At 40.0% G+C, this 22,271-nt stretch overlaps 2 protein-coding genes across 5 annotated transcripts; both read right to left on the bottom strand.

The window, feature by feature from the left end:
- Positions 1-1,296: 1,296 nt before the first annotated feature.
- On the bottom strand, positions 1,297-10,496 carry c1galt1lb (core 1 synthase, glycoprotein-N-acetylgalactosamine 3-beta-galactosyltransferase 1, like b). 2 transcript variants are annotated; one of them, XM_088309572.1, is made up of 4 exons: positions 9,998-10,496; positions 9,622-9,883; positions 7,428-8,092; positions 1,297-5,679 (listed from the first exon to the last, which is right to left on the bottom strand). In XM_088309572.1, exons 2-4 carry the CDS (start codon positions 9,848-9,850, stop codon positions 5,356-5,358), a joined length of 1,218 nt encoding a protein of 405 aa, XP_088165698.1. In that variant the 5' UTR covers positions 9,851-9,883; positions 9,998-10,496; the 3' UTR covers positions 1,297-5,355. The 2 variants fall into 2 exon arrangements, with proteins under 2 accessions (XP_088165698.1, XP_088165700.1); XM_088309574.1 differs by having other exon boundaries at positions 10,011-10,496.
- Positions 10,497-13,374: 2,878 nt separating this feature from the next.
- On the bottom strand, positions 13,375-21,837 carry os9 (OS9 endoplasmic reticulum lectin). Of its 3 annotated transcripts, none has more exons than XM_088309727.1 (15): positions 21,628-21,837; positions 21,146-21,328; positions 20,202-20,265; positions 20,062-20,138; positions 19,888-19,986; positions 19,288-19,489; positions 18,859-19,005; positions 18,639-18,754; positions 17,688-17,751; positions 17,472-17,554; positions 17,189-17,386; positions 16,756-16,957; positions 15,364-15,531; positions 14,864-14,973; positions 13,375-14,696 (listed from the first exon to the last, which is right to left on the bottom strand). In XM_088309727.1, the coding sequence occupies exons 1-15, from the start codon at positions 21,775-21,777 to the stop codon at positions 14,559-14,561; spliced, it is 2,001 nt and encodes a 666-aa protein (XP_088165853.1). In that variant the 5' UTR covers positions 21,778-21,837; the 3' UTR covers positions 13,375-14,558. The 3 variants fall into 3 exon arrangements, with proteins under 3 accessions (XP_088165853.1, XP_088165854.1, XP_088165855.1); XM_088309728.1 differs by having other exon boundaries at positions 17,688-17,748; XM_088309729.1 differs by lacking the exon at positions 15,364-15,531.
- Positions 21,838-22,271: the final 434 nt, after the last annotated feature.

Below are 22,271 nucleotides of genomic sequence, written 5' to 3'. Positions count from 1 at the left end.
CACGTAAAAAAAAAACTCAGTTCAAAACAATATCATAAATAAACAAACATACTAGATTGTCATGAAAATAAAATACATTTTGATTGAAAAAATATGAAATGGTTGTATGTGTGTCAAACAGGCTAGGGAAGGTGCAGATACTTCAGAAATATTATTTGGAAAGTGATAAGACAAATTATATCGACCACGAAGACGCAGGATGCTGATGAGTGAAACGCAAACGAGCTGCACACCTGCGGTCCTACGTGTAAATAAACTCCCTAACCGCTGTCTCCAATTGGCTGTTCATGTTCTTATCAGTCTTTACGTTTGCTTTAGCAAAAATAAACATGCCAAGTGACTTTTTCTTTACAAATGTTGCGTCCTCGTAAGATGAACACAGAACCATGTACAAAAAATGGTTTAGCTCTCTCCATGCACAGAAATCTAAAGTGAATAACTGTTGGTTTTTTTTTACCAAATGACACAGCGAATAAAGGCATACCCGCACACGTCTCAGTGAGAAAAATAGCTAAATTGGTGGCTAGAGAACATTCAGGGGATCCTTTTAATTTCAGAAACAGGATCGCCACATCACTGTGTTTAAAAACTGAGCGTCGGTCTGACAGTCGACATTGCACAAGTGACCAAAAAAAAAAGGTTTTCAACCACATTTTACATTGCAGAAGGACGTCCTCCTTATTGAAATGCTCGCCAAGTGAAGTCAAAGTGACGGCTTGAATTAAATGATCACAACCCTCAAGGAGAAGTTACAGCGTAAATTTGCGTGTGCGGCCGACAAATGCTACAAACATCGGCGATGTGACGCATGCTTAGTCCAAGTTAGTCCTTTTTCCACAAGTTGTGCAAGCCAAAGTGTTTGACATGGCCTTTCTTTCGAAGAATGCACCAGTGGAAAGCTTTGTTTAACCTCCGGAGACGGATCAACAACATCCTGAAAGTGTGCAGTCGAGCGAGAACGTTGCGTTTTCTTCGTCTGATCAGACAAACAGACGTTGAGATGATGTGCAAGATTGTGTGGTCTTGAGGGAAGCTTGGCAGATCTCAGAAGGCACTATTCAACTTGCGGTTGCAGTAATACTGCTAATTAATTATTGATCATTTTTCTTTTTCGTTGTCATTGAACCAGCTTCAGCAAAGTCAGTATGGCCTAAATTAAGATTTTTGTTTTTGCACCAAAAGGATGTTCACAATCAGAGGTAATCCCAAAATTAATTTAATATGATCCTTTTAAGGAAATTTATCATCTATCAACATAAAATGCAACACAATTGCTCAATAATCAAGGAAGCAAAATTGTCGATGAAAATAATTATAATTGTTTAATTGCTGATTCAAATTAACCCAAAATGAATAGAATTGATTACATCTGAAAAAACATAGAAAACAATAACAGATCAAAAGGCCAAAATAGTAAATTACATCAACCTGAATCATGATAAAATCTGAATTGGTCTGTGGTGTTCTTTAAGCCAAAGCTCAAAACCACTTTTAAGATAACATTGGATTTACCATAGATTGAAATTGTACAACGCGTACAGTTGTAAAAAAAAAAAAAAAAAAATTTAATTAAAACAATTAAACAATTAAAACTGTTGCAACATACATATGTAAAAAGGGTATAAAACACTTTTTTAGATCATTTATTTTAGGTGCAACAGTTCTTGAATTACACAAAGCCTAATTATTACACAAAAAATTGCAAACGATAAATGACGATTCGACAGGCTCTCTAGTCGTAACGAGAAATCTGTCTTAATTTTTCTTTTCTTTTTTTCATAATGAGGTTAAGTCCAAAAGCAGAAGACTCAGTTCCCTTTTTGAAGTATGCGGTTTTGCACATCCAAAAAGAAGTCCGTTGCGTCAGAGCACGAGCAGATCCAGTCCAGTTTCCTTTGGACAGGGGCAGTCGAAAGAGCCCCGAAGTTTGAAGGCATTTCCCTTTATAGGCTCCTAGCAGTTCGTGTTTTGTCCGCAAAATCCACCTGACGTGAGACTCGCGTGCTTCTCCCGTTACTCACGAGCTATTGTGCATTACGAAGCGGATAATTAAGAGTCCTCTAAGCTGTTATTGGACAACATTACCTGATCACAGCTCTCGCAGCTGTTACTAGGTAACTTTATTTCATCGGAGTTGTTCATGTCAGGACAGGTCATTCGGCAATACTTCACAGCTGTGCAGTTCCACTTTTGCTCTTGGACGTGTTGAGACATGAATGTCACCCATTGCAGCTAATTAATAAACATATCCTGGAAAAGCTTTTAAAATAACCCTTCTACACATCATTTTAACATATATTGATACGATCATCTTCACATGTCGCAACGCTGTCATCTATTTTAACACGTACATCTTATTGGTGACGGCAATAAGATCATTTATTGCATTCCATCAAATTAATTTACTATTTAATATGCAGTTCCTGAGTAAATATGCAAAGCAATGTTTAAGTGTGTGCATCATGTATCATTATAACAAAGCGTATCCTAATCTCCACGATAGCTACCGTATTCCGTAAATATATAGTGCAAGCTATATTAAAACAAATATATGAATATAGTGCATTTATTACATTGACTCATAGCAATGTTTTTCATAGTTTAATAATTCTTCGTAAGTACATTGTACTTAGTGAGGACCTGGTTTCGGCGACCCTCGTTCAGCTTTTTTCTCCTATATTTTGGTGACTTGTGCGTCGGCTGGTGTATGGTTGCCAGTATTTGCTGGACCAACGTTGCGGCGTTGGAGATTTGGGTGTGTTCATGGTTGGGGAAAGACGTTGCCTGGTGACATGCCAGCGGACGTCTTTCGGGTTAATAGGCTCCCATCATGGCAGAAGGGCGGTGGCCGATAGACGAAGCTAAAAAGGGAGTTAAAACACTCCTCGTCCTGCTTGTTCCCGAACGCATGGATGTACTCCGTTGTGTCGCGTTCGAGAGCGCGTTGACTCCTGCTTGCTACCAGTCGCCGGCTGTCCAGGGGAGCTTCGGCTGCGCTGCCGTCCATGCGTCGGCTTCTGAGAGAATTTCCCAGAGCTAGCTGATCTGAGAAGCTACGCACACCTGCAACTGCCTCAAGGATAGCGTTGTTAAAAGCTCGTTCGATGACCAACAAAAAGTTTTTTCTGAGGGAGCTATTTATTCACGATTTCCTCTGCTTTACGTTTTTGAATGACTTTTCAAATCTTGAAATATGATCACATCCTGTTGATGGGGGATTTTAATATTTCTGTGTGCTGTCTGTCATCTGGTGGAGTCCCCCAACATTTTAAACATGCTGTGGCGCAACCCCTGCTTAAGAAACCTGGCCTAGATCAAGATGTGCGGTCGAATTATAGACCCATTTCTAGAATATTTTATCACTAAAATTCTGGAAAAAAAGTGGTTCAAAATCTTTCTTGGATGAAGAGCTTTCAAGAAGATGCATCGAAGGTAGTCAGCCGTGCTATGAGTTTTTAATCAGACCATCCTGGCAAATGACACTGGAGACTGCGTGTGTCTTGCAGCGTTCGACACAGTGGACCACAGTATTCTTCTAGCTCGTTTACAGCATGAGGCGGGCATTAGTGGTAGCACTCGAAAGTGGTTTGGATCCTATTTGGTGTGATTATTTTTTTTCCCCCTAGGTTGCCCCCCCCTGTTGCATGGTGTTGCACAGGGTTCTGTTTTGGGGCCCTTGCTCTTTTCGTTGTTGCATCTTATGAAAACAAGGTATTTCCTTTCATTGCTTTGTGGATGACAAATGTACCGTTGAGCAAAAGAGCTCTCTTCTTGATACCACCTTTATCCTGTCTAGAGGAAATCAAAGCCTGGATGTCACTTAATTTCTTTTATTTCAACAAAAAGAAGACAGAAGTTAAGGTGTTTGGTCCCAATGGCCTTTCTACTGTCAACCCTGCTGACCTTGGACCCATGGAATCATATCAAAAGCCAACAGTCTCGCCAACAGTGATTTTAAAGGCAGGTGGGAAAGGCGAAGCAATTTCTTTATCAGCAGCAGTAAACCATGCCTTTGCAACATCTCTGCTAGATTATTGTAATGGAGTTTATTTTGGAGTCAGCCAGTGATCCCTCAAGTGTCTCCAACTAATCCAAAATGCTGCTGCTCGCCTTTTAACTGGAGCTCGGAAGAGGGAGCACATAACCCCAATCTTAGCTTCCCAGTGCAGTTTATAGTTCATTTTAAGATACTTGTTTGTCTTCAAATCTTTAAATGGCCTCTCCCCATTGTACCTTTCTGAGATCCTCCACCTCTACGCACCTACTCGCTGCCTCAGGTTCGCGGACCAAATTTTACGGGAAATGCCGAGGATTAAGCGGCGCCTCAGACGGGATTGCGCCTTTGCAAAGCCATATTGCCGGTCCTATGGAGTGACCTTGCATTGAACATTTTTATTCTTTGGCATTCGACTCAACGTGAGACTGTTGCTGTTCTGCTGTTTTTCTGGTATCTACTGCGTATGTGTTTTAAAATGGTTTTCTAATTTTCAGATAATCTATTTTACACAATATTTAAAGTGCTTCGTTACAGCTCTAGCTGGTGTGAAATGCGCTATATAAATAAAGTTGTATTGTATTGATATCCATCATTCCATGTGGTATGGCACTCTTGACACATCCATTTACTCATCCGCCCTTCTACTTCTACAACATTCCAAGAAAATCCCAATTTCCCAATCAATGGTGTGCTCTTTTTTACAACAGCCTCGTGGGTTGCTCACTCTTGGTGCCTGCAGGAAACTTGTTGGTGACCCCTAGTATAAATTGGGCTTCCATTCTCAGTTGTTGGTCTGCGCAGCTTTCATCTTCAGTCTAAAATTAGTCATTAGTTCCATCTTTGCTACTTTTGGTCTTTGCGTTTAAAATGTGTAATTTTAGCTTTGCTATCTTTCATTCAATTTCCCCTCACGCTTTGTATTCTCTGCTCGTAAGGCAGTCAGCTTAGTATATAAGGGTTGTTAAGACCGATTCTTTGCTCAAGAAAATGTATCCAAGCGCCCATCCCCCGAACAGAACACTGAGAGGTGAATAGAGTCACGGTCATGATGAAGTGTGGAACAATAGATGGTCATTTACTCACTTGCCGCAGTTGACGCAACAGTTGTTTGATTAGTTCAAGGCGTGTAGCAGCGACGATAACAAATCTAAGGAAGACCGTGTTTGTTATCTTAAGAAATGTTTTGAAAAATGGCACAACTCGAGCTGGTACACATGGATAGAAAAGGTCATTTTTACATTTCAAAAAGACTGCGGGTCATACTAGAAAAACGTTCATGGTGAAGCTGATGTCCAAGACTACTCTCACATTTTAAGTTATTTTCTCCATGTGTCGTGAAATATGAGCCAACGGATTCTTCATTGTTTGTTTTGCTCACCCACAATGTCCGACCTTTGTTTGACAGCTGGAGGCAGGTAATCATCTAGTTTCTTGTCATTATTTTCACCTTTTTTTTGTTCCTTTTCCTGAGAATCATCTTTGTTCTTTTTTTCTGCAACGTCAACAGTAGCGGTATCCTTGGCGTTAGACTGCGGGTAGGTGTAGCCAAGCGGGGTCGGAGGCTGGTACCGGTATTTGTAGCCAAAGGCACGCAGATGATAGGCGTAGTACTCCAACAAATACATCTTGCTGTCTTGCACGTAGTGGAAGGACACAGACAGGTCAGAGCAGCAGTTTGGGCCCTGGGGGAGGAACAATTACAATCGTGTGGTTACACCACAGACAGTCCAAAGCAATCTTAACTTCCGCTCGTATTCTTAGCAGTAAATTATGGTACCACAGCTATTCGATCAATCAGCACAATGAATCTACTTGGAGAAATCTCGGTTACTGGAGTTACATTTACAGCCAGGTTTCATTTAAGGACCGATCTCAACCTGGCTCTTTCAGTCCATATATCTCGATATTATTTACAAGGCCATTCAAGCCACACCCGAAATATCACAAATTAATCCATAACGACACTTCATTTCAGTATAAACTCATAACCTAGGGCCTGGCTAATTTAGCAATACAAACATTGTCTTGTTTTTTTTTTCATCCTGGCGTGTTTGGCCAATTCAACAGCTTTAATCGGGTCGAGCATTGTGATTGGCTGTCTGCTAGCCAATCAGTGGATAAGAACAGGAAGTGATGAAAGCGGGAAAAAAAATTAAAATTGAAGCTCTTTCTCAAGAACTAAATGAACTTTGCTCATTTTCACCTCACATGGCCAATAAAGATGCTACTGATTGATTTGCGACAGCGAGATTTTGCACACAAAACATTGAGCTAGTTAGTGGAAGACGAAGAAATAAAACAACATAATAATAATTAGGGCTGTCAAAATTAAAGCGTCAACTCTCGAGATCTATTTTTATTTTTTTTTAATGCAGTTAAATATTATAACTCAGTTTTATTTACTTAAAAAAATAATATACAGACTTTGCAAAGCCAAATTCAAATATTGTACCATATTAGCTCTACACATTTAGCACATCAGGTCAGAACAAAACACCCTGTCCAAATTATCACTGGGCCTTGCAAACCAACATTGCTGGAGTGGAGTGACTGTGGGTAGAACTATTCAAGGATCAAATAAAGCTATTAGACCAAATTAAAATATAACTTTATATTTGGTGATTTTGCATTAATTCCAAGATATTATTCAAGTAAATATCTGTTACAAGCTTCACGAAAAAAAAAAACAGTCGTTGAAAATTAATCGTAATTAATTACGGAATTGTTTGCGATTAATTAATTAAATAAAATGTAATCGCTTGACGGCATTAAAAATAATAATTGATAATAATCAACTCTTTGTGTTGATTATTCAGATGCTCCAAAGCTTTCCCTGCCGTCTCGCATTTTTTAATGTACCACGCTCAGGGCTGCCGCATTTGCCAACTGTTCACAACTACCAACAGGCTAACACTACAGAAGCCGTGTAATAATAAGAAAAAAAAAAAAGGACAGGCACTCATCAATGCTTGACAATAGTGCCTTTAGATCGCTGAAACATGAACTGTTTCATTTGCCTTCAAGTACATGCCGTCACATTGACTATCGGAAAAAGTGTTGATAAAAATGTAACACTAACATTATGGCGAATGTGTGACACACTGGTGGATAAGATTTTTTTTTTTTTTGCCGGGACTCCTGCACTGACCTTGGCATAAACCCCACTGGGCTAAGAAGTCTAAGTAAGACTTTGGAAATAGTATTGACACAATAGAACAGACTTTGATTTTATTTGTACTTGGTGTACATTGGATTTCATGACTGCAAGCACCTATCTGAAAACGACTCTCCTGTTCAATGGGCTGAGGGAAACAAACGTGAACATTCTAACTGTAGGACATCGGATTGGACTTATTCTGTCAAATCAACGACAAGGGTCAGGTGACCCCTGCCAAGAAATTATGTAGGGAAAAAAAAATCCTTTACTTGCCATTGACACGGGGTAGTAGCAATAGCTCCGATACCAGAAGCTCTTCGGAAACTCCGCAGTGAGGTGTTGCTCGGGGATGAAAGGATGAAATGTCTCCCGTTGGAAAGTGTCTCTGGAGTCTATCGCCTGCACCCCAACTTTCTCCATGCACTTGCCCAATTCAAGGTCCTCCACCGAACTGGTGTGAGTGCACACTTTGTTTTGAAATCCTTTTACAAAGCGTCGCAGTGCTTCTTTGCTCAGCACGTAGCCCGCACCGCCGCTCATGTAGCCCTGCTTGATGTAGGGCTTGAATCTTCGACCAAAATAAATAGGCTCGTCCGCGGTGCGGTTGGCAAGCACCCACCGAAGGTTGTCCACTATGACATAAGTGTCGTCATCTGCTTTGAGGAACCAGTCGGCTTCATTGATGTAATGCTCGTGGACGTAATGTAAGGCCCGGATGGTTTTCCAGTAAAGCTGGTCACGACCCTCCGATGTCTCCATACCCACAGCCGGGAAGTCGGGATCGCTTACAGAGCTCACAAAGACTATAACGTTGCAGTGCCGACTCCATGTGTTTTTCACATGGCGAGCCTTCGTCTTCAGGTTGACGGGTGAAGTCATCACCCAGCAAAGAACACGTACTGCTTTGTACAGTTCATCTGCCATTCGGCTATCCTCATCTGAAAAACCAAAGAACATCATTTTGTGAAATTCACAATAGTCCCTCATGTGATACTGTTAAGCCAAATAAAGTTGAAACCAAAACATTACTATTCAAAACTAACAAATGCTTTTTATTTCCTCATTGTCTTGGTATATATATATATTTTTTTTGCCATATTAAGATTAAGATGACCAAAATTCAAATATGTCTTCTCGGAAAGGCGGTTAAACTGACAAAAGACACAGTGACATGTAAGCCCTAACCCCGAGAACTTGAACACTTATACAATCAAATTGTAGACGTAGTGCTTTGAAGCAGGGATGAATCTGCGGATACGACAAAGAAGATTAGTGGACCAAATTTGTCCGAGTTATTCTAGGAGTGCCTTGATCCGTACCACCGATAGACTGTTCAACCCTACGAGCTGGGTCACAAAATGAATTGGGATTTTAAATTAAAAGCTACCACTTTACTACATGTGCCTTGGTTAAATGTAAAGTTGGGAAAGACTGAAAAAGTAGAAAATAGCTTTTAAAGTTACCGCTTGAGGTGAGTAAAAAAAATAATTTACTCCCTTGAAATTACTTGAGTAAATTTGGCGATAAATTTGATTTGTGAGAATATTTTTTAATGCCACATAATTTTTACTGGAGTTGAGAAGGAGTGCTACTTCTACTCAATTCTATTGAGCTATATTCTGCTACTTTTTTTCTATTTATTGGTGCTTGGTCAATCAATTTGTTTTCATTCACCCGAGAGACAGTCACACACGAACTTCTAATTTATTCTGTTTAACCAATTAAGGTAATTGTTAATGGTATCTCGTTTACATCGGCAACCTGTAAGACGTTTAAGGGTTCAATGTCTTGGCCAAGAAAGACTCTACCCCGAAACTAACAGTAATCAATTTTTGACTGGTGTCAAGCCATTGTTGCAGCACCGAAGCTGTCCCTGTACGAGTTGTTTGCATCCTTTAGTATATTTCTATCATTATGTGTTTGTCTGAGTCTGCAATCTGTGGTGGTTTCGTTCGAAGTCGAACTTGTCAAGCAGGGGTTTTTTTTGTTAGATGTTGCGCTTGACAATTCAAATGTATCAAAATCAAACTCTCCTCCGGGAGCAAGAATGCCAAGAATTATGTTCTACTTATTTGAACAATGGTTTTTATTGCAGTTCAAATGTGTGAGAAGTGATGAACAGTTAATTGTATTTTATGCAGACTTTGCCTTTAATGTTTGAAAGACCTGTAGAGTAACAACAGTCCAAAGTTCAAACAATGAAAGTATTCATCTCCGGGAACAAAAATCCATTGGAATTACTTTCTATTTAATTATATTTTAATTATCTTTATTCTAATAATGCTTTTTCTTTTACAGTTATGACATGCAGGTAAAGTATTTACCGACAGGTTTAGAATACACACGCTCAAAATTTTAGGAGTGGATAGTTTGACAAAGTAAAAATGAAGTGAGATGCCTTTCCTACAGCAATTTTTGGATACTCTAACCGCCTTGGCTTACTGTTGCTGTGTGGATGCACATTTACCTGAATGATGAGGGTGTTTGAGATTGAAGAGGGCAGATTTATCCTTCCGCCACCTGCTGTCTTCTTCCTCTTCTTCTTCATGGTGCTGGTGGGCGAGGTGTTCAACCAATTTGTGGATTGGCTGCACAGATATATTATTATCCATGCCTACATGCTGCAGAAACAGGAATGTCATGAAGAATCCAGCCACGAAACCCATACAGAATATTATGGACGCCGAGAACTTCATTCTGGGCCGTGTGTGTCGCCGTCAGCCAAGAGCCTGAGGGGGGGGGGAAATCACACACTCAAGAGAAGGCCTTGAACAACTGATACACCGGCGTCAGAGAGGGTTTGTCAACTCCCAGTTATAAAAGGAGTGGTTTATTGTACTTACTAGGCGCACGTACATAGACACCATAGCAGCCGTTTCCTTCTCAACCACGTAAAATACCGACCAAGCGGAAAACCGAAAATTTATTACATCACAGGTTGCAGGAGTGGTTATTTAATCGCTTAGCGAACCACGTTAAAAATGTCACTAGACAGTAACCAGGAGAGGAAGGGGTACGAGCGAATTATCGCCCCAAAAAAATAACACGGGGAGACTTAACGGGATCACGCGGACAACCTAACACTTTGCACTAAAGCGAAACAGTCGGTTGTTAGCTAACGGGCTAGCATTTAACCCGACAGAAATTCACCCAAACGAGGCAGTCTGGAAGAGTAGATGTTAGTCGAGCGCCCCAGCTCTCTGTAATTCTATGGTAACGGTCGGCTGTCAAAGTAAACCGAGTGGAAACAAGATAAAGCCACACTTAGCTTGCCCACTTAAAACTAGAAGTGGTGAGGTAAAATATTTTCCCCTTCGTGCGTGACGTCACTGAGACCCGTCCCCTCAGTACCATATTGGCGTCTTCTTCCGTTTTGACGTCATCCCGTAGCAAATAACGTTTTAAAAACTAACCAACTTAAAAAATATAATTAAAGTTTATCGCTGCAGACATAAAAGCTGACATATATTGATTTTTATCCCTGAATTGCATCGATTCACGGCTGGTCTATCGGTCCACGCGCATCGTGCCCGCGCGTTTCCGTTATGTTCATCTTCCCTTAGACTTCTTAGACATGCATTACATTATCGTGTATTGTGTTTTTGTAACATACAGAAGAACAAAATGACTACCAACAACATAGTATTACAACATAGTATCTCGGCTTGATTGATTGATTTATTGAACATATAAGATAAAAACAAAAAAATTGACGATAGAAAGAGAAAGCAAATCAGCAGATGTCATAGATCAACTCGGTTTACATGTTCAAAGGGTGTAAGGAAGCTCACATATCAAATATTACACTGGTAGCTTTTTTTTTAATTAAAAAAAATGATGTCATAGTAGAAAAATATACTTCTGTACCAGGTTCACGTGCTAACTAAATATGTACATATGCCATTCATATTTCTACGTGATTTATATAATTTTGTAACATGTTTCTACCTTCTTTTAAACACAACAATTGAGTCACGCCTTCTCAATCATAACTTCTCTTTTTTTTTTTCTTTTTTTTTTTTTTTTTATCATAACTTCCCTAACCTGACTCGTCACCTCTCAATGACGTCACCCACGACTCGACTCACCCCGCCTTCACGTCAACAAAAAAAATAACAGATATTACAGTATGATTTGTACATTATTTGTGCTGTTTTAAATTCGACTAAGTCGAGAAATTTAATTTGATAAATAAAGGATGGGTTGGTTCTAGATAACATGAATGGTTGCTAATTCATATCGGTCTTTTTTTTTTTTTTTTAAAGTTTGTCTATTTGTTTTAGATGTATTTCCCCATATCTCCAAGCAATAGATCCGGCATGGCGGTAATAATGAACAGTATCATGTAATCTCATTCCTTTTCTATGAGGTCTTTGATGTTATAAAGAATACCAATTCTTAGATGTTTTACTTTTAACAATTTCCGTTTATATGACATCAAAGAAAAGTAAGGCGCCACAGTGGTCGACTGGTTAGCACAATGGCCTCACAGTGCAGAGGTCGTGGGTTTGACAAAGCACTTTTTCCTCAACAGCAGCATTTGGAGCCTTTTCCTGGCTAAGCAGTCGTCCAAGTGACAGATGTAAAAAACAAAACAAACAAACAAACAAAAAAAAAGAAGAAGAACAGTCCTGCCCTTATCCACGAATGGTTCCATTAACTTTGTGACTATACTTTCGGACTCTCACCAAGATCAGGGGCCATATTGTAGACATACTTCCACTTCAAATCACAAGCCACCCAAAATTTAATGCCAATTTGATGTCAAACCGGCTGATTCAAACAGGTAGTTAATGGCTACATTTACAAATAAAAAGCTGCTCATGGTAGGCAGCAGAGTTGGGAAGAATCTTGACTTGTTTTGGCAACATTCAGGTACATCGAGGAGTTATCAAAAACCAGGTACTTTTAACACCGAAAGAGAATTTTTTTTAAAAAATTTTTCTACGTACAGAATTAAATTGTATGGGTTGGGTTATAATGACTGTGCAATTCATTCAAAATTTATTTATATAACACATTTCACAGCAGCTGGAGGTGTAACAAAGCGCTTTCCATATGATATAATATAAATTACCAGTAAATTAGAACACACATTAAAAGACATAAACACATATACAGTAGATACCAGCAGAACATCGACAATCGCATGTTGAGTCCAAAGCCAAAGACTAAAAATGTGTCTTCAAACGAGTTTTAAAAGTGGACAGAGAGCGGGCTTGACTTACATTTAATGCAAACTCGCGCCGCCTTCAGTCAATGCGTGCGCGCTCCCGCGACAGGGGATACAGATTTTGGCAGGGGGTAAGTACTTTGGCACGACACCTGCACGCATCAGAAAAAGGCCCCCCTGAGGCTGAGCTTAATCCTCTGCACCTCCAGCAGCATTTGGTCCGCAGACCTGAGGCAGCGGGCACGTGCGTAGGAGTGGAGGAGCTCGGAGAAATACACCGGGGCGAGGCCATTTAAAGATTTCAATACGAACGGAAATAAGTTCCTTTTCAATATTACAGTCCTTGTAGAGTAACGAGTTACTCAAATTACTAAAAAACAAAAACATCATCGGGATTTATTTGACAATTTTGACATGATTAGGACACTTTGAAAGGAAAATGCAAAATTTTCTAAAAAATAAATAAGATGCCAACTCCGACACACCCGCCGTAACGCACCCTCATGTAGAATGTGAACAGAAAGCTTTGTATGTATTGGCAGCACCGATGTACTTGGTTTGTTCTTAATTGTTCCATCACAGACGTTGATTCGAGTTTCCTCCTATTTGTTATTTTGTTTTACTGTGCATTCTGTTCTCAAAACATACCGGTAATATTTCTAGTTTTCAGTCTCAACGCTTTAATGTCGTCCTTATTCTACCAGTGTGCTTACCTTAAGCAGCATTCCCATGTTCTTCGTACATGGTCCAGATTTTAGAATTAGCTGACTGAAAAGCCAAAGGCTTTTGCAATACGGTCCACTATAGGTGCAAAAGCTTTACAAGGCGTAATCACGCCTGTAAATTTAAAGGGTGATTACATAAATCTACCTCAGAATCTGTATTTTACCCCTCTGATTGGTCTAAAAAAATAAACTGCTAGAAAAGTAATTTTGACCAGTACATCTCTTCAACATTAAATGTAAAGAAATCCATCTCCATGTGCTTGTCAAATAAAAAAACAAAACAACAAAAAAAAAATCTGACAAAAAGAATGCAACATAAAAGTTGAGTTAAGTCAACCAGACCTCTGTGTTACTTTTATTTAGAAGACGTTCATACAAAGCAGTTCAGGTGGACCCAATGTTTTCATCTTCTGTCCCTTTAGCCAAGAGGTGCGATGGAGATCCATGAATGCTACCAAAATATACACACCTTCCCACTCTTCTCTCAGGGAGGAGGAAGTCAGTCTATAAATTACTCCTATTGTAAGACACTGACCTGCATCAAGATTGCACTCATTACTCAATTCGAAGCAACCATGAGGATTTGTGCTAACACAACAAAATTACTCAAAAACTATATACAGGTCGAGCCATAATTATACACAAGACCATAATTATATACAAGTCCACAAATTCAGCCCTTTAAATACACCTAAAATAATGGGTAGAAAAAAACGTTTTTTGTACTCTGCAAAAGTTGAATCAAGGCTACCGGACACTGTCTTTCAATGTCAAAGACATTTGACTTTTTATCAAAAAGGCTTCTTTTGGATTAAACGTGACATTTCCAACGATCAAGAATAGTCCGGTTGCCTCGATTCAACTTAAGTGAATTACCAAGACCTGGATGACTATGCAGATAAACATTTTTTGGTACATTATATTTCATGGGCGATTGAGCTTTCCTTGTTTTCAGTAGAGAAAGAGAATTTAAATAACTTATTGACAGATCAAAACTCAAACCCAATCTCTTACATATGAGAACCCAAAGGAAGCCCTTCGGTGACATTTGTCCCAAAAACCTAAAGTGCCACAGCATGAGTAATGTATTCGTGTTTAGCGCTAGTTTCATCCATTGCCTCTTCTTATAAACACTGAGGTGTAGAATTGCACACCGCCGGGGAACGCCGTGAATGGCAACATGAGTGACCACCATGCAAAATAGGCAGCACGACTATCTAAAATATTTATAAAATGGTTAGCATTGGCCATCTCCTATTATTTATTTTTTTTGCAACCATCAAGGAAAAGAAAGGAAAATGCAAAACTCATTCAAGTAGTGACAGTGATCCTGTCATACAACATAAACCTATGTGCCCACCAGACCAGCTTCCCCGAAGGTGCAAACACGTGAGGTCATGCCACCTTCTGGCTTTAATAGCAATGAAATTAATCCTTTTTCACAATTGAGGGCTGCGCTTCAGAGTCTCCCCACATCACTGGTCACCAGCAAAGTACAGCAGCAGCTCACAAATCCACATCGTCCGAGTCGGAGTTGCTGGAAGACTGGGACTCCTCTTTGCCCTCGCCCCACACAAACCGGTAGTTGTTCTCCAACTCCTGCTGTCGCTTTTGCTCTTTATGAACTTCCTCTGTGCCACCAGTCTTGTAAACAAAAAGAACAAAGCGTCACTGCTTTCATTCTCCATAAATGATTATTAGCCTGAGGGTAGTAACTAAGGGTGAAAAAATACACAAGCACAGCTGCGTCCATTCAGGGTTACTCCTGTCAAAGAAAGAAAAAAAAAAAAATCAATAGAGTGATATTTTACCAGCAGGTTTATGAGGAGCTCTCGAAATGACTTTGTGTCTTCTTCGGTCAGCCACTGATCACCTGTCTCGTCTGCATTCCTTCGTGTCAAGATCTTCACCTCGATTTTACCTAGAGAAGAAAAGATGAAGGTTGCAGGGGTGTCTCTTATTAAATTCAAGCCCTCCCTCAACAAAAACACCCAATATGCAACACAACACATCTAGAATGAATTTAGGATGAAGAATGGACAGAGCACACACATGGATGACGCTTCCTGGTTTAAAGTCCAACCAATGCAACCAATTTTCGGTCACCTAATTCACACAGCACCCACCCAATATGTAATTTATAAGGTTTAAAAAGAGAGAGAGAGAGAGAGAGGGAGAAACACCTAAGCCATATCACTGAATCGCTTTTATGATGCCCAAAGTAGGTTAAAGAAGCAAAACATGATTAGACATAAAAGAGGGGGGGGGAAGCCATAAAGTTTATGAGCATGTGAGCACTCCTCCTTCATACCTTCGGCCTTCAGTCCCGCTTTCTCTAGCTGTTCTTTAACCACGTCCTTTATGTGCTGCCATTGAGGATCTCCTTTGCCCAACTCCTGTACTTTGAGCTCCCCATCAGAGCTGCTGCCTGTCTTATACTTAGTTATTTTGATCTTAACATGGTCATCAGCATCTTGGTCTGGGGTGACGAGACAAAAGAGGGACAAACAACTGGCTGTCAGAGACAAGAATCCTCACGTTGACAAAAAGCTCTACAGTGGTGTTCACACATACATTGGTATGTCGGGACGGTTCAAGTTAGTAAAAGGACTGCTTGTCGGGATGTCTCGAAAGGTTAAGCCTGAGCTAATATCCTGAGGTGAGGAACATGTTGAGTGATTTTCCTCGACAATCTGCTCAGAAAATGGCCAAATAAACCGTTCCGAGTTCGGTTTTGCCACAAAATCCTCGTCCTCGTGTAGTCAACTGAGTTCTTTCGAGCCACTGATTCCACGATGATGACTCGATTACTAATTGGAAAGCAATCTGCCACTTATGGCGTCTCCGGATACATATAGAAAAACAAAACTTGGCAGACTAGTAATTTGCCCCTATAAAAATGACAAGATTTATGATCAAAACATATAAAACAGAAAAACAAAACCTGTCCCACCAGTTATTTGCCCCTATAAAAACCACAAGAGTTATGATCATAACATAAAATAGAAAAACCAAACTTGTCCTACCAGTTATCCTCCACTATAAAAATGACAGGATACGATCACAATGTAGTCACAAGATACGCTGAAGATTCACCTCGCAGCGTCTGTTATTTTTTTCTTTGGTACTTCTATTTTATGCATTTTTCAGCCAGCTAACCCACAGCTCAGTCTTGGTACGATGACAATCAGGTTTCGGGTGGAGATATTGCGGTGTCGTGTTGGTCATCTTGAGCACAATAATGTGACGTTTAAGTGTGTTTATTTTTTTTTGTTCTCCCTGAGTGGAAAACTATCTCAAAATGTGTATTATACCTTTAGTTTTCAAAACGCGCATTAACCTTTGGAGTACGAATGTTGGAAATCTACTCAAGATGTTATTTGTTAATATAAAAATCGTAATAAAAATGTTGGTGAAAATTACATTTCTAAAAAAAAAAAAAATTTTTTTTAAATAATGCATTTTTGCATGCATCCAGATTTTTGCCTCACAATATGTGGTGTCCGTCGCAAAGATGTAAAAAAGCAGTGTGTGTATGTGTACCCCACTTAGCGTGAGCTTTTTGAGGCTTCATTATCTCTGAATCCATGTGTGTGCCTATTCTGGGATGGAATCTTACAAGCACACATGACATGCACATGGGAGGATGGTGACGATGATGGAGACAGGGAAAGAGTGATGTGACAATGCCAGGTCATGTTACCAGGCTGCTTCGGAGCCAAGCTGGGGCTGCCCCGGGTCGGGTCATTGGCTCTTTGAGCTCCTGCAGTTTGTTGTTCCATGTCCTGCTCATCTTTCTCCTCCAAATGGTCAAGGAGCTTATCGAGCGTCGTCTCCAGTGCCTGTGTCGCCTGAGTGCGGTCAAACTCCCCTTTCAACCCTTCTGTCTCCAATTCTTGCTGTGCCTACAAAAAAAAGTCAGGCAATCCTTTTTTTTGTGGTGACCTGAGTGCCTTAATGATTTCAAAAGAGTCCGTATTGTTATGAATTTCGGAAAATAACGTTTCAGCAGAGATGACGAGTGGGCCCTATTAGCTCCACATTTCTATTTTTTCTTTTTTTTTGCAAAATAATTGGAATGCAAATAGTACCCAATAGTATCCTGTGTACGTGTTGTTTCAGTTAGATTTCATTACCTCATTTATGATGTTGTCAAACTCTTTTTGCATGGTTTCCTTTATCTCATCAGCCTTATCAGCCGGCACAGAGACGTCTGCCATCTCATCCTTAAACTCCTGAAGCAGCCGTTCATCTTCATCATCCTCTCCGTCGTCTTTGCTGCGCTTCACGGATCCCCTTTCCCCCGCTTGCTCTTTTGCTTGCTTTTGTGCTTTCTGCAAAGAAACAAATGGCGCACAAAAATGGAATACACCGCGCTGCTAAGGCGCATGCTGTGCTCATGTGTATAAAAGCACCAACCTTCCTGTTACTCTCCTTGAGATGCTGGACAAATTTCATCAGGTCTGATGGGTCAGTGATGATTTTAAAGTTGAAGTTTTCAGCTAAAACACATTCCACAAATTGATATGAAAAAAACACGTTTGCTTTGGTAAGCAGTGCAGCTTCTCCAGGCAGTTCAATACAAACATCAAATCAACGGCTGCAAGATTGTGCTAGCAGTGAGATAAAATGTACCTTCATTTCCATCATCTATGACTTCATTGTCTGTAATCGAGTTCAAGCCATCATCATCTGCCTGCTAAGAGAACAACCAGGTCAGAGGAGTACGGTCAAGCTACGCCCTCTAGTGGTGTATTAAAGTTCATTTATGCATTTTCAATTGTGCTTGTCCTCATTTGGCCAAAGTAAATGAACAAACCCTGGACTTGTCACATTCATGCTCACATTAACACCTAAGGAAAATTTAGTCTTCGGTGAAACGAACATGCATGTTTTTGGAGTGCTGGAAGAAGCAGGAGCATCCAGAGGAAAAAGAAAATCTACACAGCAAAGCCAGAGTGGAGATTCAAACCCAGATCCTCAAAACCGAAAAATAACAACAAGGCTAGAGTTGACCAAAAATGTTAACCTGAGTACAAAGTAATAAGAATTTTGAAAATCGGATGATGGCGCACAAATTACACTTTTGGGAGGGAGGGGCGCTTTTTTTGGGAACATTTTAACATAGCGCATCACCTATTAAAAGTCACTCTGTGTTACTCAGTGATGCCCTTCTCTGATTGGCTGACAGGTTTCAGTTAAAAAAAAGTCCACCAAAACGCTTTCACGGTGCAAAATTTACTTTAAAAAGCATGAATTGAACATTACTCATGAGAAGAGCAGCATAGGCAATAGAATGGGTATACGGAGGATTTTTTAAAGCGTTATAAGTGCAAATTTCATGTTTTTTTGTTGTTTTTTTTTATTTTTTATTCCAGAACAACACACAATACTCAGACATCCTAATCATGAGCTAACAGAGCTGCCACAGAATAACTACTGCGGGAAATTTATCAGAACAGGAAAAATGGGACAAACTATTTGTAGATAATAAGTGTATGAAGGTATTTGAGCTTTACCGGGCACATGAGATAATTGCATATATTTATGATAGAAATAATGTAAAAGTGACAAATATTTTTTTACCTCACTCTCCTCATTAGAAGAGCTTGTTTTTGAACTTGCTGGTTTTATAATTCCCTCCCAAAACTGAGAATCCTCCAGGTCTTCTGACCCTGCATCCTCAGACATTTCAACAATATCTGTTAATAAATGGACAGCAGACAAATTTAAAGAGATTAGAAAAAACAAAAACAAAAAAACAATACAAGTCAGGTCATTTGCTCTTGGATGAATCAAGATGGACCTTTTTGGGTTGACTGATCTTGGTCATCGCTGGGATCTGTTGATGTTTCTTCCGCAGTTCCTTCCACCGGTGGGTCGTTACCAGCCAACATTTCATCGAGACTCCTCAGCTCCTCTGAGATTTGCTCTACTTTACGCTTTGTGTCCGCTGGGAATTAAAAATAAGATAAGAAACATAAGAAGTGCACATGGAACTACAGCCTTTTCAAACAGAATATAATTTCAGAAAATATTCAGCATAGCAACAAATAAATAAAACAAGCAATTTTTAACTAAAGCATTTCATTGGAGCATCATCTTTGATTGTGATTTTTTTGAGCAACACTAAAGACCCTTTGTGCTTCAGTGAGGAATGAATTGTAAAAGTAAGACGCTTTCGCTATGCTGCATTACTATGTTGATTTTGAAAAGTATAATACTGGAAACTTACAGACTTGAGCTTTGACATAGTCCATGTACTGTTGTGCGCTTAGTGCCGGCTGACATACGATCCCATGGGGCTTGGCAGTGGACGGAGGTCGCAGCAAGGGATGCTGGCAGGTGCGGCTCGTATGAATGGTCAGCACGTAGCGGCATGATTGCGGCTCGTCCACTCTGGCGATGTAGTCACCTGAACCGTCTTCGCATACAAACTGATGGAGGAAAAACACACATATGATGACCACTCATTGCCCTTATCATTAAGTACATTGTAATGACAATTCATCCATCTTAAATAATGCTTGTTTTCGAATTAGAGCCACAGGTAAAAAAAAAAAAAAAAGATAAATTTATTTAGTTTTGAAACAAAATATTGTATGCCCACTTTTTGTGTGACATGCTCTTCATTGACATGGTTGGCGTGTGCAGTGGTGTAGCACTACACTGCATCATCAACAACAAAAAGCATGTATTTTTTCCTTTTTACTGTTTTGGTTTCTATACTTCTGCTCTGTATTAACATCTCTAACTATGCATGTTTGTGGATCTTACGAAATTATGCTGGTGTACCTAATTAACTGTCTGCTGAATGTTAATTCAAAAGTCTCACCCGGACTTCAGCCTCCCTGGGATTCCCATTGATGTCACATTTGGAGCCGTTTACGTAAGTCTGACTGTGGAAGCGTTTCAGTCTGTGCTGTTTTGAGGCCTGTAGCACAAACACAGCATTTCACTGCTGTGTGGTTTCATCACTCAGGAAAATACATCAAAGGATAATCATTACCTTTGCGGTTTCATTGCTCCAGTCGAATTCAGACTCGTAGTAGCCCAGGAAGAGAACATCCCCTTTGATATCTGAGTCTGAGAAGCAAGAGAACTCTAAGAAAAAGCCTTGAGAAAACAATTCAGAAATCTATCGCTTACCTTCAAGGTGGTACTGTCTGATGTGCTGACCATGGCAGAACTCATATGTCCACCAGTCTTTAGTCTGATATAAAAATAAAGAGTAAATGTTTAATGATAAACAAATTTGAATTGCTTAATATACGCATTTGTTTTCTATCAATAAGGCTCCAAGTATAAGTCAAATTATTCAATGTACGCAATGCATTGAAATTGAAGGAGCCAAACACAAACATGGTTGATCAAACAAATGATGGTACTGATCCATTTGGTGTCTTGTCTTGCTCTTGATGTTTGTTTTTGTCACTTTGTTTTGAGATGCCAATGAAAAGCTAAAAAGCGATATTGCAGTAGAACGCGCAAGAGGAACGTTTATGAATGAATGTTGTCTTTAATGAGGTAACCAGTGTGTGGAATGCCTGGATGGGATAGCTCTTACTCCAGCTTCCTGGAAGGTATATGTCAGGTTGGGAAAATTGTATCGTTGTTATTCTATCTGCGCATTTTTATGAGTATGCAAATAGGACTGCAGTTTAGATGAAAGATTCTAAATAATCCACGTGAATGAATTTATGTGGGATTTTCATTTGTCCATTCAGTATATCGCACAATCGGCTGGTCCTCAGTCCAGGGGGACGACTCTCACTCCCACCAAAAGACTGCTGGGATAGACTCCAGTTCACCCAGTACCCTAATGAGAACGAGCAATGTAGAAAACTAATGAATGTTTGACTGGATGGTTTCTCCAAACTTTTCTCAAGGGGGTGGCGCCACGGCCCATTGAACGATGACTCATCATTCGACTCACTAAAGCATCAACCGCAAATAATTGCTCATAATTAAAACGGCACAGGCCAACTGTTCATCAACCTCCATGAACCAGGAAGTAGCCTGTTAACAAGCAAAAAGCCACATATACAAGCAGTACGATTTTTCCTGAGCATTATAGGACAATGTGCACCAACCAACACTAGACAGGGGGGCTCTCGCATGGGGCTGAGTAGATCAGGGATATCCGGCCCCGTGTACCCTTGTGAGTCAGGATCTGACACTGGGTCCTGGTGAAACCGGACTGCCTGGGCTGGAAGTCGACACTCATACAGTTGTTTGTACTTGCTGGACACCATCATGACTTCATCAGTCTTTGTCTATGGTGAAACAGTGAGACAAGTTAATATTGCCCCATGTGACATTTAATTTACAAATTAATTGTGCTGTTTGTTGGAAGTTCTATTGTGACAGCTGTCGATTGGCTGCTGCGTCGAGAGAAGCACGTTATCCAAAAATACTTATTACTTATACCACACCAAGAGAGGCACATCCAAGGAAATAAGACTTGTGTGTTTGTTAAGCTTCTATTTCCTTCATTTTAATATAAGCAACCGTCGTTATAAAAAAAAAAGTAGCTTTAGCTAACAATTACCTCCATGTAAATGGCCTCACTCACCTGCCCCATCATGACAGGATCGGGAAGAATTTGAATCTCATATTTCATCTCATTTAGTTCTTCCAAGTTTAAGAAAGCCGAGACGCAGATTTGGCATAACAATAAGAAAACGTAGAATCTATTTCGCCACCGTAATAGGTGCGCAGCCATGATTGACTGATAGAACCACGACACTTCTTCCTCTTCCTCGTCCTCTTCTTCTTCGTTGATTTGTTGTTCTTCTTCTACGCTACAGTGGTCTGTGTTTGGTTCACGGAGTTATTGATGAATGGACCGCCTTGTGGTTGAAGCCAGAAAGCATTCATCTTACGTTGCCTCTATGACTGACAAGTTCAGATTTTTTTATTGTAATTATTTGTCACTTGAAAACACTGATATCGGTGAGTGATTTATGTTAGGATTTCTGTATGTAATGAGATCCTCTCAAAGAACGAACTTGACTGTTCGCATCACCCATTCAGAGTATATTATCTCGATATCATAAATTGATTGTCAATACACTCAAGTGGAGCGGGGCTGAGCGAGTGGCAACGTAAGTTGGCGCCTGGTGGCTTCAACACTCCCGACGGCGAGTTAGCGACAGTGTTAGTCCTGGACCTATATGAATCCGCGGTTTGTTAGTCGTTTGTTTTCATGGATTATGA

This window comes from Idiotropiscis lumnitzeri, chromosome 11 (assembly GCF_059441095.1).
Source record: "Idiotropiscis lumnitzeri isolate Australia: NSW breed Sydney's pygmy pipehorse chromosome 11, RoL_Ilum_1.0, whole genome shotgun sequence".
NCBI classification, from domain to species: Eukaryota; Metazoa; Chordata; class Actinopteri; order Syngnathiformes; family Syngnathidae; genus Idiotropiscis; species Idiotropiscis lumnitzeri.
The sequence above is the reverse complement of the archived record's forward strand: the minus strand, read 5'-3'. Positions and strand labels throughout refer to the sequence as shown.

Excerpts from the sequence above, each read along its gene's own strand:
- c1galt1lb (XM_088309572.1), bottom strand. The coding sequence starts at position 9,850 with ATGAAGTTCTCGGCGTCCATAATATTCTGTATGGGTTTCGTGGCTGGA. Across the intron at positions 8,093-9,621 it reads CAAACACCCTCATCATTCAG|ATGAGGATAGCCGAATGGCA; the intron begins GTAAATGTGCAT and ends TTGGTTTTTCAG. Across the intron at positions 5,680-7,427 it reads GCTACTACCCCGTGTCAATG|GGCCCAAACTGCTGCTCTGA; the intron begins GCAAGTAAAGGA and ends TTCCTCCCCCAG.
- os9 (XM_088309727.1), bottom strand. The coding sequence starts at position 21,777 with ATGGCTGCGCACCTATTACGGTGGCGAAATAGATTCTACGTTTTCTTA. Across the intron at positions 20,139-20,201 it reads CAGACAGTACCACCTTGAAG|ACTCAGATATCAAAGGGGAT; the intron begins GTAAGCGATAGA and ends CTTGCTTCTCAG. Across the intron at positions 17,555-17,687 it reads CATAGATGATGGAAATGAAG|CTGAAAACTTCAACTTTAAA; the intron begins GTACATTTTATC and ends AATGTGTTTTAG.